The 15,246-nt window shown below is 53.0% G+C and overlaps 1 protein-coding gene across 4 annotated transcripts; it reads right to left on the reverse strand.

Annotated features, from left to right (window-relative positions):
- Nucleotides 1-2,084: 2,084 nt before the first annotated feature.
- On the reverse strand, nt 2,085-14,813 carry Abcf1 (ATP binding cassette subfamily F member 1). 4 transcript variants are annotated; one of them, XM_038343421.2, is made up of 24 exons: nt 14,693-14,813; nt 9,970-10,016; nt 9,077-9,166; nt 8,850-8,970; nt 8,496-8,533; nt 8,309-8,416; nt 7,794-7,868; nt 7,598-7,714; nt 6,612-6,710; nt 6,320-6,442; nt 5,975-6,075; nt 5,817-5,902; nt 5,554-5,693; nt 5,322-5,470; nt 5,024-5,107; nt 4,795-4,919; nt 4,520-4,632; nt 4,263-4,434; nt 4,060-4,134; nt 3,907-3,977; nt 3,235-3,267; nt 2,984-3,152; nt 2,823-2,887; nt 2,085-2,728 (listed from the first exon to the last, which is right to left on the reverse strand). In XM_038343421.2, exons 1-24 carry the CDS (start codon nt 14,763-14,765, stop codon nt 2,489-2,491), a joined length of 2,514 nt encoding a protein of 837 aa, XP_038199349.1. In that variant the 5' UTR covers nt 14,766-14,813; the 3' UTR covers nt 2,085-2,488. The 4 variants fall into 4 exon arrangements, with proteins under 4 accessions (XP_038199349.1, XP_038199348.1, XP_038199347.1 ...); XM_038343420.2 differs by having other exon boundaries at nt 8,850-8,973; XM_038343419.2 differs by having other exon boundaries at nt 8,850-8,976.
- Nucleotides 14,814-15,246: the final 433 nt, after the last annotated feature.

The following is a 15,246-nucleotide window of genomic DNA, read 5'->3' on the forward strand; positions in this document are numbered from 1 at the left end:
GATTTTTTTTTCTTTTTTCCCATCACAAAGACAGGCTGAGCATATCAACTCCACCATCCTTTGGTCCAAGTGTGGTTTCTTGTTTTGTGTTTTTTCGAGACAGGGTTTTCCTGTGTAGTCCCTAGCTGTCCTGGAAGTAGCTCTGTAGACCAGGCTGGCCTGGAACTCACCAGGATTTGCCCGCCTCTGCCTCCTGGGGTTACAGGCGTGCATCACTAGGCCTGGCCACAGTCAATGCTCTGAACCGAGCTATCTCCAGTGCTGCCCTCCCCCCACACTTTAAAGATTCTTTTATGCTTATGTTATCTACATGTAAGTGCACCACATGCACGGAAGCCAAAGGAGGGTGCTGGATCCCCTGTAAGTGGAGTTACAGACAGCTGTGCTATGTGGGTGCCAGGGCTGAACCTGGATCCTCTGAAAGAGCAGCAGGTGCCCTTAACCACCTACAAGTGCTGCAGTTGGGCTCACATCAAGGCCTGGCCTGAGCTAGACTACAGAATGACTCCCTACTTCAAAGAACCCCAAAATTTCTGATGCTCATTATATGAAACATTTCTATATTCCCTGCAGGTGTTTAAAAATAAAGCTGGGTACGGCGGTGCACTGGTGGGAAGGCGTGCCGGTGCCGCAAAGGCAGACAGGTCTCTGTGTAGACCAGGCCAGCTATGGTCTAGATAGCAAGTTCCAGGCTAGCCAGACCCACACAGCGAGACCCTGTCTCAAACACAAAAATTCAGCTCATGAATAAAACATGACTAATAAAATTGTTTCTTCAGACTTGCAGTGATTGTCTCTCTCTTGTGTTCATTCCTGTTTTATTTATTTTTTTTTTTACAATTTATGTGCATTGGTGTGATGGTGTCAGATCCCCTAGAACTGGATTTACAGTTGTGAGCTGCCATGTGGGTGCTGGGAATTGAACCCAGGTCCTCTATTAGAGCAGTTAGTGCTCTTAACTGAGCCATCTCTCCAGCCCATTTTTCTTTTTGAGGGACAATTCCCCACCCACATCTAAGGGAAGACATTTCTAACCCCACACACACTGTTCATGGGAGAAACTGGTGGACAGCCTGGGCTTTGTGCAGCTGTCCGACTACATGCACACACACACCACACCCTCACATCAAGTTTCTCTTTAGCTTTTCCAGACAAAGTTTTTCTGTGTAGTGTTGCCTGCCTCTGCCTTCAGAGTACTGGATTAAAGGTGTGCTCCACTACCCACTGACACCCACGTTCTTGGTATTCGCTAGGTAACACCCTGTCATTTCTGCATGGTCTCATCTAGATGTGAGGGCATGTAGTGCTCTCCCTGGACAGCAGCTTAGGACCGACTACCATCTGATACCTCAACAACCTCAAGAGCACACCAGCTCCGCTGTCCAGATGGGTACCAGGTCAGTCAGGATCTCCAGTCACCTGGCAAGGACTCCATGGTGGCTGCACTGAAAATCCCTTCAGAGGGGCACAGCCCCAGTCTCCACTGCAGAGCTAGCTGTTCCCGTCTTTCCCTTCTCTCCACAGGGCCCACTTGGAGGTTCTACAGCTCATCACGCTGTCCACTTCTGGACTCCCCATTGTGACATCCTCTACAAACACAAGCCTTCCTCTCTTCCCTTCCAGCCATGTTTGAGTGGACGGACAAACCCCACCAGCTGGATCTCCCTCTCAGGCGTGGACTGGCTCCATGAGCTGTCATCAAGTAACCCATCTCTGGAACTGTCCTTTTTAACCAAAATTAGGCACACGGCAGTCAGTTGTATCATAAATGTCCTGAGTTTTCAAGTCTTCTCTAACCATTCACGGAAGCAGAGCCTTTCTCTCCCCTAGTCTTCCGTAATGCCCCAATTTTAAGGCATAACTCATGTAGCAAATGAGCCTCCCTGCACCCCCTGGGTGCTGGAGCTACAGCTCTGTGTCCTGTGCCCACAGGGACTGTTGGCCTTAGATCAGTGTCCTGGAGCCCTAAGCACAGGGTGGAGCACTACTTCATTCCAGGGGTGGGCTTGGTCATTTTCCCTTCCCTGAGGGTACAGCAGGCACACTGGCTGGGGAGGAGAGGAACTCCACACAGGGACAGGGCATCAGCACCCCTCTCCTTTATTTCCTCCCCTCTAAAAGGAGCTTCCAGTTCAGCAGCTCTCCTTTCCTGCCCGAGTCCCCACCAGACAAGTGGCCACAGCCGCTGTGGTTCCGACTGTTTGTGTCAGTGAGTCAGGACCAGACCACCTTTCAGAAGGAGGACCGGACAGTGTCAGTTCTGAGTGGCAAGAGGGGACTCTACCACAGCAAAGGTCACCTCAGCTATCTGAGGGGAACAGCCCTTCAGTGGGAAGGACACAATCCACACATCAAGTCAACACTCCACCTCCATGGTCCATGGGCTGCAGTTGGCAGCAGACACAGCAGGCTTCTAGGTGGATAGAAAGGGGGTGGGCAGAGATTCTGGCCACAGGAGCTTGTCTCAGCAGGCTTCCAGGAGGGGAGCTCAATCCCGTGGTCGATTGATCATGACTTCACCCAGGGCCTCCAACACCTCTCGCTTGTAGTCATCGAAGTCGCCGTCGATTTGACTGACACCCTGCTCCTCCACCACCCACAACTGGCAGTTGGTTTCTGTGATGAGTCGGGCGTCGTGGCTAACAACAATCACAGCTCCTTTGTACTCATTGATGGCCTCCCCCAGGGCGTCGATAGACTCTATGTCTAAGTTATTGGTCGGCTCATCCTGTGGAGAAGGAGCGGAGCGGTCCGTGCTGAGCACTGCGGCCCTGTGTTTGCAGTGCTCACCCTCAAGCCCCCTCCTGTGACTGCCCACTTACCAGGATGAGGACATCGGGCTCCCGACAGGCCAGCTCTGCAAACACCACTCGGGCTTTCTGCCCACCTGCCACAGAAGGAAAGGTATTGAGACTCCCGTTATGTGCTCAGGACATGGGGGAGTCGATGAGGTCACCTCCTCGGGCACCGAGAGTGGCAGTACCGGAGAGTTTGCAGATCTGGATGGTGTGGGCATGGCTCTCCAGGCCAAAGCGGCCCAAGCACTTGCGGGCATCCTGGTAGGGCAGGTTGAAGCTCCTCTGCAGGTACTCGGTGGGCGTCTCCTCCATGTGCAGCTGCTCGGCATACTGCTGGTTAAAGAAGCCAATTTTCTGCCCAAGAGGAGAGGGAGGTAATCAGTTGGAGTCCTGTTTTCTGCAAGACTTCCACACCTCAGTCCCAAGGCCAACTTACCAGGCGATGGTTCTTTCTCATTTCCCCATTGGTCTGCAAGGAAAATGCAAGAACAGGGAGGCAGAAGGGTTGTAACAGGGAGGCAGAAGGGTTGTGACACCATAGCCAGTTTTTCCCTTTTTCCCTCCCTCCCTCCCTCCCTCCCTCCCTCCCTCCCTCCCTCCCTCCCTCCCTCCCTCCCGAGATGGCCTTATTCTGCAGCCCAGGCTAGCCTCGAATTCATCACAATACCCCTCTCAGACTCCAGAGCTACGTTTATGAGTGCGAGCCACCAGGTCTATCTCAATGTTTTCTTAAGAGAAACAAATATCAGACTTGGGCTGGGAATAAATGAACCCAAGAAAGAGAAATTGGGTGCAAGGAGGCAAGGAGGGCACCGAGGGAGACACCAGATTCCCCTGCAGTGACCCAGAGCTGAGCTGGGTGGTGGCATACACTGCAATCCCAGCTACCTAAGGCTAAGAAAGGACAGGGTAGTTTAACAAGACAGTATCTTAAAACAAGATGGAGAATACAGTGTGTCAGGGGTTCCAGGTTCACTCCCCAGCAGTGCAGAGGCAACAGATAAACGGGATGTCCGGGACTGTGCGTTCCCCCAGCCTGCACACTTCTATCAGCCTACAAGGGTGATATGCTGGGTCCTCTCCTCTCCCTTCTAGCTTTGGGACTCACTGGTGTCAGCTTGCCAGTCAGCAGCAGCAGCAGCGTGCTCTTCCCCACACCGTTGGGGCCCACGATACAAACTGGAAGGAGACAGGTGGTCAGAGAAGCAGCCTCAGTCTTGAGACTGATGCTCCACACCCATGTCACCCAGGACCAACTCACTCCGTGAGTCCATGTCGATGCCAAAATCCAGGTTCTTAAAGAGGGGCTTCTGCCCCTCATAGCCAAATGTCACACCTGAGAAAAAGCAGCCATTTATAACTTCCCAGTCATCGCAGAGGCCTGGCCTTGGAGGAAAGGGCTAGAACTTCGGTGCAAAGCTAAGGCTCGGGGCTCTGCTGTCCATGGCAGCAGTGGTCACTCACCGTGCAGGCCGAGCACAGGTGGGCTGAGAGGTGGCGGGTCTGGGAAGGTGAAGCGCACGGTGTATTCCTTGGGGCGCTTCAGGAGCTCAGGGGGCTCCTGAGACTCCTCATCCTGGTTTTTCCGACGGCATTTCTGCTGTTTTCGAGTCAGGACTTCCTTTGTTTGCTTTTCCTGGATGAGGGAAGAAGGCAGCAATCCATGCGGGCTCAGTCCCACAGGCTCTCCCACCCTGCTCTCCACAAGCTTGGAAACGCACTGCCTGCTTGGTAGACTTGCCCCCAGCCTTCAGCTCCTTCAGCTTCTTCTCCTGTTTTTCGTATTGCTTTAACAGTTCTTTCTGCTTCTGCTGGTACATCTTCTTGAAGGTCACTGGGGGCAGAGGAACAGCCAGGGACAGTGAATTGGGGAGAGAAGCCATGTATGGAGGTTTGAAGACACAGCACATCACCAGCCCAGGGCCTGCTACTCAGGTCCTGCCCAGGAGGGGGAGGGGAGGTCCACCTGCCCACCGCCCCACGAGAGCTTCCTTACTGTAATTGCCCCTGTAGTAATGGAGCCTTTGGGCATCAAGGTGGATGATATCAGTGCAGACGTCGTCCAGAAAGCCCTGGTCATGCGAGACAATCAGCAACGTCTTCCTCCAGCCCTGAAGGTAGCTGCAGTATAGAAAGGGGTGTGGGGTGTTATAATAAGGGGCGGGAACAGGGAAAGCAGCCAATGGGAGCCAACGACACAAAGGTGGAGTACACAGGCCACGCACTTATTGAGCCAGATGACGGCGTTGAGGTCCAGGTGGTTGGTGGGCTCATCCAGCATCAGCAGTGTGGGTTCCATGAACAGTGCCCTAAGGAGGAATGGAGGGCAAGGTCAGCAGACCCGGAGCCCCTGGCTGGCAGAACTTAACGAGAACTTTCTATTAGACAGGGACCACAAGGGAGAATGCCCTGAGCTCCCACACTGCAGTGAGGGTAGTGTACCATGGCCTCAAACCTGACTGCTAAAATGGCCTTGGAAGAAAGGAAAGAGAAAAGAAAGGGCAGAGTAGCAGTAGGGCCCACCTTGCCAGGGAGACCCGCATGCGCCAACCCCCCGAGAACTTCTGCGTGGGACGATTCTGCATCTCAGGGTCAAAGCCCAAGCCAGCCAGGATCCGCCTTGCCTTGGCCTCTGCAGCCGCTGCCCCAGTAGCCCTCAATTCCTCATAGACCTGGGAGGACAGAGAGGAGGACCCATGTCCAAGGGTCCCAAGACCCCTGGGCTCACCATGCCTCCCCGCAGCAGCTCCTCTACCTTTTCCAGCCTCTCAGCGGCCGTGTCATCCCCCTGCTCCAGCTGCCCCTGGAGCTGCCGCTCTTCCTCCAGCAACTTGAGTCGCTTGGTGTCCGCACGAAGCACAGCCTGCACTGCTGGCGTTTCGTCAGCCACCACCTCTGAGGACAGGCAGGTCCAGACGTCAACGCCAGTCCCGGCCACCTGACGTAGGCAGCGCTCCTACCCCCCCCCCCACCTCACCCTGCGCCCACCCCGTCCCCCCCAGCCCCTCGCTGCCTCACCCTGCTCGCACAGCAGCACATCGATGTTAGGGGGGATGCTCAGGGCACGGTTGGCGATGTGCTTCAGGAGTGTGGTCTTGCCTTTGCTGGAGAACAAAAACCATGAGGACCCAGCCACCCAGAGCATCCTCCTTTCCCCTTCAGCCCCATCTTCTCACCCATTGGGTCCCACCAGCCCGTAGCGGCGGCCAGCGACGATGTATAGGTCGGCATTGACAAACAGCTCCTTGCCATGGGCTGAGATGCTGAACTTTTCCAACTGTAACCGACAGATTGGGTGAACCCAGGACAAACATGCACACAAACACACACATGAGAAATCTCCACTTTCCTCAGTGGGCCAGCCTTTCTACCCCTTCCCTCCAAGCATGGGTCCTCTTATTTCTGCCACCTTGCTCAGGCCGGCAGAACCTTCTTCCTAGTGCATCCACTCCTTTACACGCTTTCTGGGGCTACCAAGAGCCCGAGAGAAAGCGAGGACAGGCCTTTGCTGTCCGTCTCACCTTGATGTCAGACGCATTTTCTAGCATTGCCTGGCGGGAGGACACCTCTGCCTGGGACACGGAGAAGTCATTCTCTGCAGCATTGGCTGCTTTTAAAGACTCCACCTGGCGTTCATAGTCCATCTGGGGAGGGAAAGGACACTCCTGTCACAACACAGTGCTCCACCCTGTCATGGCTGAGAGGGGCTGAGGGACACACCCTCCTTTCAGCTGCTCTGCGTCAAGCAGCCCCCAAAGCTCTCCTCATATCTGGCCTTACAAACCCGCAGACACCATGAAGAGCAAGGCTGACCTGTTTCTTTAGCTTTTTCTTTTCCTTTTTGCTAAGGTGGGCATAGGGGTCATTTGCCTTCGACTCTCCCTCCTCCTCTTCTCTCTCTTCCTCTCCGCCCTGTGAGAGCACGTGGCAATAAAGAAACAATCAGAAGCAGCAGCAGCACACCAAGGACTGACGTCCTAGAAAGCTGATCTGGGGGTGGGGGGCTGAGACAGTGAGTGCTATCTCCTGGTCTACAGAGTGAGTTCCAAGACAGTTAGGGCTACACAGAATATCTTGTCTTGAAAAACCAAATAAAAACGGTAACAAAAACAAGCAAAACAAAAAACTCAAACCCAGAAACAGACAGACAAAGAAAAGCTCCCTTTGGGACTGCCGTGCATCCGAGTGGGGCAGGGAGCTGTCCTCCCCACCCAGCCTGGTCCAGCTTATGGTCGGCTCTCACTCATCCCGAGCACTGGTCTGCATACAGCCCTTGTTCAACACCGCCACCAGAACCAGCGGTTGTGAGATTGTGTGGTAAGTGACTAACTTCCAGGTGTAACCGAGGGTGGACAAATGAATTTCTGTCACTAACATGCAAAGAAAAGACTGTGCAGTGTGCAGCCTGAGCATGAGAGAGACGACAGCATCCAGACGTGATAACTGAGACCAGAACATGACAAGGCGTGTTCTAGATCACAGTGCCAACGAACGGTACAGACAGAGCCAAGATCATCAGAGGCAAACTCCAGGCCTTTTCCTCTCCCATGCAGTGCTGCAGTTCCAGCCTCTGGGCCAAACCTGACCCAATGCCTGTCTTCACATGGCCCATGGGATAAAATAGCTGTCACTTTCCAAGAGTTGTAAAAAAGATGAGACAGAAATACAAACCTAAAAACTACTTCGGTGCCCTTCTCTACAGTCCTGGCTGTGCTGGAACTCAGTTCTGCCTGTCTCCCGAGCACCGGGACAGCAGCAGACTTCACCCCTCCCACCCTGGGCCCCAGCAGAACACAGACCTGCTCTGCCTTCTTGGCTTTTTCTCTATCCTTCCCTTGCTTGGGAGGCTCCTTCTCTTTAGTTAGTTCTTCATCATCTTCTCCTTCACTGTCTGGAGCAGCACATTTATTCTGAGGCTAACAAGGGAAAGACAGGCCTGAGGAAATGCTCCACTGACGGGGGCCATCGCCTGCAGCCCTCACCTGCAGCCCTCACCTTGGCCTTCCCTTTGGACTTCTCCTCCTTTCCCCGTCTGTTCTTGAGCCCAGGCTGCTGCTCCTCAGACACAGCCTGCGGGACACACACAGATGACTTTGCTACTCTGCCACTTACAAACACATTTCCAGTGAGCCCGCCATGGTTCAAAAGGGCTGGGGGGGGGGGAGACGGGAGACGGGAGACGAGACATGAGACCCAGAAAGTGCCACTCAAGCTGGAGTAAACCAGACAAGAGCTAGAAGGCTAGGGGGCGGCAGCAGCAGCAGCAGCAGCAGCAGCGCGCGCGGACAGCAAAGGCTTAAGCAAGGACGCAGCCAAACTGCTGCAATGCCACGGCAGAGCCCCAAGGGGAGAGGCAGGTGGAGGTCTTTGTTTCAGATTTGGAGTTTTAGCCTCTGAAGACTACGGCAAGACAGACAACTCTAAAGATGAGTTCTGGCAGCACGACCAGGGCAAACTTAGGCGAGCTGGTTTACAAGCAGGAAACGCACACCTGTGAGGCCGCGCCTCACCTTGTTGATGCGATTCTTCTCTGGTTTGGCAGGCTTGGGAGCATGCTTCTCTTCCTCCTCGTCATCGTCACTGTCATCCTGAATCAGGGCTTCAAAAACATTGCCACCCTGCAGGAAAAGGCCACTGACGTCAGTGGGGCAGCAGTGGTTGCCCTTAGGAGTCTCTACTCACCTACTGACAGCTCACCTTGGCCTTCTTCCCTCCTCGGGGAACTGGCGCAGGCACTGAAAGGACAAGGAGAGGAAGTGGTCAAGAAGATTCCAGTGTCTGGCTCCTTCACTTCACCAACACAAAGACCTTGCAAGGAATGAGGCCTTACTCCCCACCAACCATGAATTTCGGATGCCTCCCTGCCCCTCAGGTTCCTTTCCTTTTCTTTCTTTCTTTTTGAGACAGTTTCTCTGTGTAACAGTCCTGGCTATCCTGAACTTGCTTTGTAGACTAAGCTGGCCTTGAACTCAGAGATCCCTGCCTCTGCCTCCCGAGTTTGGGGTTAAAGGCGTGCGCCACCACCGCCTGGTGTCCCCTCCAGAAACTTACCCTCATCCTCCTCATCACTGGCTGGCACAGAGAGCTGCTTAAGACGCTCCATGAGCTCTTTCTCTTCACCATCGTCGTCCACATCCTTCTTCCGTCGGCCTTTTCGGGTGTCTCGCTTCTTCTTCTGCTGCTGAAAGAATGTGGAGTTAACTAAGTCCTATCAGCCGAGGGCTCAGAGGGGCTGGTGTGTCCGAGATGTCCTGGGGTTCCCAGCCCATCATGGGTACCTGCTGCTGCTGCTGCTGCTGCTCCTTCTCCTTCTGGGTTTTCTCCTCTTCCCCAGCATGTTTATCTTCCACTGCCAGTTCCTCAAAGAACTGTAAAGGGGACAAGACGCAGCAAGCCGCTCAGAAGCTGCCAGCTGTGTGCACAGAGGCCTCATCTTGCTTCTCTCTCCTTTCCAAAGTGCCAGTGGTCATCTTTTTTTATCTGAATTCGCCATGCCTAACTCTCACCCATGTCTGCTCCCCAAGACCATCTGGTTTCTACTTTTGTGTAAGGCTGATAGGCGCGTGCCCACTGAACCCCGACCTCACTGACCCCCGACCTCCAGGCCTGTAAGGCAGCGTTTGTTCTTTTGTGGGTTTGTTTGTTTTCTAGACAGGGAGTCTCTGTAGCTTTTGTTTGTTTTCTAGACAGGGAGTCTCTGTAGCTTTTGTTTGTTTTCTAGACAGGGAGTCTCTGTAGCTTTTGGAGTCCGTCCTGGAACTCGCTCTACAGACCAGGGTGCCCTTGAATTCACAGATATCTGCCCCTTTCTGCTTCTGGGATTAAAGGAGTGTGTTACCACTGTCTGGCCACTGATTTTTTTTTTTTTCCGAGACAGGGTTTCTGTGTAGCCCTGGCTGTCCTGGAACTCACCCTAGTGGACAGGTTGGCCTTGACTCAGAGATTTGTCTGCTTCTGCCTCCTGAGTGCTGGGATTAAAGGCGTGCAACACCATCATCACTGCCCAGCTCTTTCTGAATTTTTAAAAATGTGAATTCTTTGAGACTCTCCCAGGAGCCCATGTGCCTCCTGCTTCCCAAGTGACAAGACTACCCAGCCGCCCAGAGTCCCTTTCCCTCCTCAGACCATCTGGGACGCCCACACTTCTCTTCCTGGACCCTCCTTTTCTCACCGTCTTTTTGGTCTTCTTGTCCTTTTTGCCTTTTTTCACCACTTTGTCTGGAAGATGAAAATCACAACATCAGATCGCTACCAACACCCAGCAGCCCGAGCTCCAGCGGAGCTCCAGCTGTCTCACAAAACAGTCACGTCTGCTTTCGTTCGCTCCTCCAAACACTATTTCCTTAGAACATTTCTTTAAGCCGGGCAGGTGGTGCGCACCTTTAGTCCCTTTAAGGAGGCAGAGGCAGGTGGATCTGTGAGTTCAAGGCCAATCTGCTCTACAGAGCTGTTACTCAGAGAAACCCTGTCTTGAAAAACAAAACAAGGGGGCTGGAGAGATGGCTCAGTGGTTAAGAGCATTGCCTGCTCTTCCAAAGGTCCGGAGTTCAATCCCCGGCAACCACATGGTGGCTCACACCATCTGTAATGAGGTCTGGTGCCCTCTTCTGGCCTGCAGACATACACACACACACAGAATATTGTATAAATAATAAATAAATATTAAAAAAAAAAAAGAAAAACAAAACAAAAGAGCAAGGGCCCTGAGAAAAGGTAGATTTTTTTTGGGGGGGGGGGGAGAGGCTAGCTAGCCTTATGCTTAGCCACACATGGCTCCTATGGAGTAAGCTTAAAGGAGAAGGCGCAGGTGGGTCATAGTGCCGTGTCTAGACCAGCTGTGAGAAGAAACACTCATGTGGAAACACGCGGTCAAATGGGACATGGTCAGGCTGCGGGGAGGGCTTTAGTTGGCCGAGGAGCAGCGTCAAGCCTCGCGTTCACTTCAGAGTGGGGTGAGGGTGGGAGGGAAAGTCTGTTGAGAGTTACAGTATTTTCAGGGTGGTCTGCTCTGTGATGGCAAGGGGAGGGACGGGCAGAACCGACGGGGTGGAGAGCACTGAGAGGCAGAGAGACTTGCAGCATGAAGGACATTCAGGGAACAGCAGAAGAGAAGGGCTTTCCCCTACCCCACTGTACCGTGTGTGTGTGTGTGTGTGTGTGTGTGTAGGCTGCAGGCCACGACAATTACCATCTGCAGATGAACCTACAGTGCAAAGGACAACTGGTCACTTTCCCACGCAGTCTCCCAGCCTAAGAGAGACTATTTGTCTCTCAGGGTGCAAAGGAGTCCGAGTCCACTGCTCAATTCTGCCCACCGTTACACATGCAACCCTCTACTCTCCGTGCACAGAGGAAGGGTTAATCACATGACTTCCCTCCGTGGCCGGGGCACTACCATGGCTTCTGAGGGCCACACTCACTCAGAGACGTCCTCAGTCACTGCTTCCTTTGTAAAGGAGGACTTACTTTACGTGCAGGGGCATCTATCTGCACGTCTTTTCTTGTGTGCTTGGTGCTCAGGATGCCAGCAGAAGGCACCAGATTCTATGGGACTAGAGTTACATCTTGCTGTGGGTGACGTGTTCTTAACTGCTGAGCCTTTTCAGTCCCACAGTAAGCATCGCTGCATCTGAATTCCATGTGTTCCACACTCCTTATTTATCAGAAAAGTCTTACTGAATATCTACTTTGCTAAAAAATGAAACAAAACAGAACAAAAAACCCTGGCGATAATAAAAGACAGTCTCCCTACTTTATAGTCTCAGAGGCTAACAGAGGCCCTACCCATCTTTCCTGCTTCCTGCCCCAGCTAGGCTGTGGACTCTTATCCTCCCAGGTACCTTGCTAAGTCCAGACATAGAAACCTACGCTAGTCTCTGCTCTACATGTCCTACCCAGAACGCTTTTCAAGCCTGAGCCTGGTACTCACTGGGTGACTGCAGCCCACAGGTGAGAGGGTGTACAAGGCTAACACTCAGGACCTTTACGTGAAGACAGCCCGTGGAGCCCAATCCCAAGGACCTAGGGCCTCACACACACTGGCTCGCCACAACTCAACCATACCTCAGTCTTTCATTTCCACCTTTAGCTTTGAGGTGGAGTCTCATTAAATTGCCCAGTCTGGCCTTCAGCTTTGGCCTCCCACATATTTGGATTACAGACCTGAGCCACCAGGTCTGCCCCCCCCCCACACACACGGTTTCTCTGTGTACCCCTGGCTGTCCTGGAGTTTACTCTGTAGATCCTGCTGGCTTCAAAATCAGGGATTCATTTGCCTCTGCTTACTGAGTACTAGAATTAAAAGTGTGAGCCACCATGCCTGACATCTTAGCTGGAGTGAGAAAAGCCCGTGCACAGGTCATTCACAGAGGTCAGCGAGGACAGAGCTCCGCCACGCCTCTCCTCTTCCTACCCCCTATACTATAGCTCTTTCCTTAAGCTCTCCTGAGTTCCAAAGCAGAAAAAACACTTGAATATTAACATTCCTGGCCTATATTTGTAATCCAGCTAACAGGCTAAGCAGCTCAGCGAAACCTTGTCTCAAACAACAGCTGAGGCTGAGACCATCCTGAGCAGTTCAAGGCCACTCTCCACTCTGTGTGCTGACAACACTGCAAGGCCGGGCTGGAACAACGCGTGGTTAAGGCCATCCCTGGCCTGGGCTACATTAAAGCCTCTAAGCTGTGTTTATAAGGTGTATAAGAAGCAAAAGTGAATTTTATGTTTAGACTTGCATCCCATCCCTGAGACAGTTTATTACATACATGCAAATCTTAAACACTCAGAGGTCTAGAACTCTGATCTGGACAGCACTTCTTTTTCTTTCCTGCAGGTTTCTCTGTGTAGCCCTGGCTGTCTTGGAACTCACTATACAGACCAGGCTGGCCTTGAGTTCAGAGATCTGCCCCTGAACTTCCAAGTGCTGGGATTAAAGGTGAACGCCACCATGCCTGTTGGGTAGTATTTCATAAATACTTTCCCCCCAATTTGTTTCTCTGGCTGTTCTTAGAGCCAGCCTGTCAGACTCCTTCCTAACCACCTCCTTACTGGTGAGGCTCTTTAGGCAGGAACCCCAACTCTCCAAGACGGCTTCATCCACCACTACGCCCATCTACGTCCTTACTTCAACTCTTCTCTCCCTAGACACGTCTCTCTGTCACCTCTGAGAAACCTCTAACCCAGCCTTCAAAATACACTGGGCTGGCAGGTGGCTCAGAAAGCACACGCACTTGCTGCACAAGTTCGGAGAGCCACGCTTGATCCCCAGAACCCACATCCAGGTGGAAGGGGAGGCTCTCCGAGCTCCTGGGCGCCACAGGCACTGGACTGCTGGCTCGGTCGTCTACAGCACTGGCTGCTCTTTCACAGAGACCAGGTGGCTCACAACTGTCTCTAACTCCAGTTCGGGGGGGGGGGGGGCCAGACGCCCTCTTCTGACAAGGCATGGCACATGGTACGCTTATGTTCATACACAGCTAACAAGACACCAACACCATCTTTGCGTGCTTTCCATCCTACAGCTCAATACCACTCTCACCTTCTTCCTCGTTAAAAACTTTATTAGAGGTGGCACACACCTCTAATCCCAGCATATGGGAAACAGAGGCAGGGGGATCTCTGTGAGTTCATGACCAGCATGCTCTACAGAGTAAATTCCAGGATAGCCAGGGATACACAGAGAAACCCTGTCTCAAACAAATAATCCAACAAGCAAATTTAAAAACAATATTATTTTCAGGTCTGAAGAGATGGCTTAACAGCTAAGAGCACTGGCTGCTCTTCCAGAGGATCTGGATCCAATTCCCACCTAACAACTCTCTCAACTCCAGTTCCAGGGGGCCCTCTTCTGACTTCCGAAGGCACTGCATGCATGCAGTATAAAGGCAAAATACCCATAAAGTAATTTTCACCAGCATTCAAGAGGCAGAGGTACATAGATCTCTGCGATCTCCAACCAGTCTGGTCTACATAGTGAGTTCTAGACCAGTAAGGCTACAAAGTGAGATCCTGGCTTAAAAAACAAAACACGAAAAAAAAAAAAAAAACCTTTGAATTAGAAATATTTTTTCCAAGTATTACTATCAACCAACATTCTGCTACCTACTCCTCCAAGGCATCTGGATTGAGAGTGGAGCTCTCAGTGTACCTTTGTCTAGACAGCCTCCAGGTCTGGTCCAGACCGCTGGACCCGGCTCTCCAGTCTTCACTCAACTCCTATTTCCTTGCCCCTTCTTACAGAAGCCACTGCCAGAACATGGCAAAAGGTGTTCCCGAGTCTATCTTGACCAAGGCCATTCTCCGTTTTTCGCTGTTACCGTAATATAAGCCCATCATAGAGATTCACGACAGTTTTGGCTACTTAAGACTGAATTAAGACGAGGTGTGGCGGCGCACGCCTTTAATCCCAGCACTTGGGAGGCCGAGGCAGGGGGATTCTAGAGAACAGCACGGTCTACAGAGTGAGTTCCAGGACAGTTTGAGCTATGTAGAGAAGACTGTTGTCTTTTTTTTTAAAGTTTGTTTTAACTAAAACAAACCAAATGTGAAATTACTGTAGTCTTTCGTGTCTATGATCTCCCCCAAAGTGACTTCAAGCCCCTTCTTGTTCCCTTCATTCCACACACAGCACATCTCACAAGTACTAAAGGAATCCCTGACCACAGACCCTATCCGAACTCAAGGCCAACATTTGGGCAGTCCCGTCCGACCGAGCCCCGGCTCTTGTCCTCTCGTCCCTCCCTCGGTGCCATATGCCCCGGCTCGCCTCCCGTCGGCCTCCCGGGGCTCTGGGACGGCCCCGTGCGCGCGGCCTCTGCCCCCGGCGCACATGCGCAGGGCCCACGCCCCACGGCGACCGCCGTCGCCCCGGCCGTCCCCGCCTCCTCCCCGCTCACCCGCGGGGCTCGTGCCCTCGCCGTCCCCGATCCACTCGGGCTCGGGCGGCTGCTGCTTGGGACCCTTCGGCATCGCGGCGGCAGTTGCGAGTCCTCCGCAGGCGTCCAGCGCCGTTTCCGCTTCCGGCGGCGTGGGGCCGCCAGTGGGCGGGCTCTCCATTAGTCACCGCCCCGCCCCCGGCGACCCTGGCGCGCCCACGCCCTGGGCTGGGGGGTGTGGCCTGGGGTGGGCAGCGCCCTGTGACGGTCCCCACGCCTGAGCTGCTGATGGCGACGGTGACACCCGAGGAACGGCATAATTTCTGGGTAGGGAGAAGAGGCTGAAGCATCTCTGATCTCACCGTGTCACCCTAGCTGGTCTGGAACTCGCTGTGTAGACCAGGGTGGCCTGGAGCTCCGCCTGCCTCGGCCTCTGGGAGAGCTGGGATTACAGGTCGGAACTATTACGAGTGAGTGGCCTCTTTACTAAAACAGAACACCTCCCCAATCATTCCCCACTACTTTCTAATCTTCTTCTTGTATTTATTAATTTTTATTTTAGACAGGGCTTCTCT

The sequence above is a fragment of the Arvicola amphibius genome, chromosome 9, assembly GCF_903992535.2.
Source record: "Arvicola amphibius chromosome 9, mArvAmp1.2, whole genome shotgun sequence".
Classification (NCBI taxonomy): Eukaryota; Metazoa; Chordata; class Mammalia; order Rodentia; family Cricetidae; genus Arvicola; species Arvicola amphibius.

Bases quoted from the DNA above. Each gene is read 5' to 3' on its own strand.
- Abcf1 (XM_038343418.2), bottom strand. From the start codon at position 14,765: ATGCCGAAGGGTCCCAAGCAGCAGCCGCCCGAGCCCGAGTGGATCGGG. The intron at 10,017-14,692 runs GTGAGCGGGGAG...TTCATCTTCCAG, and splicing joins CGAGGGCACGAGCCCCGCGG to ACAAAGTGGTGAAAAAAGGC. The intron at 5,694-5,816 runs GTGAGGCAGCGA...GCCTGTCCTCAG, and splicing joins TGTGCTGCTGTGCGAGCAGG to AGGTGGTGGCTGACGAAACG.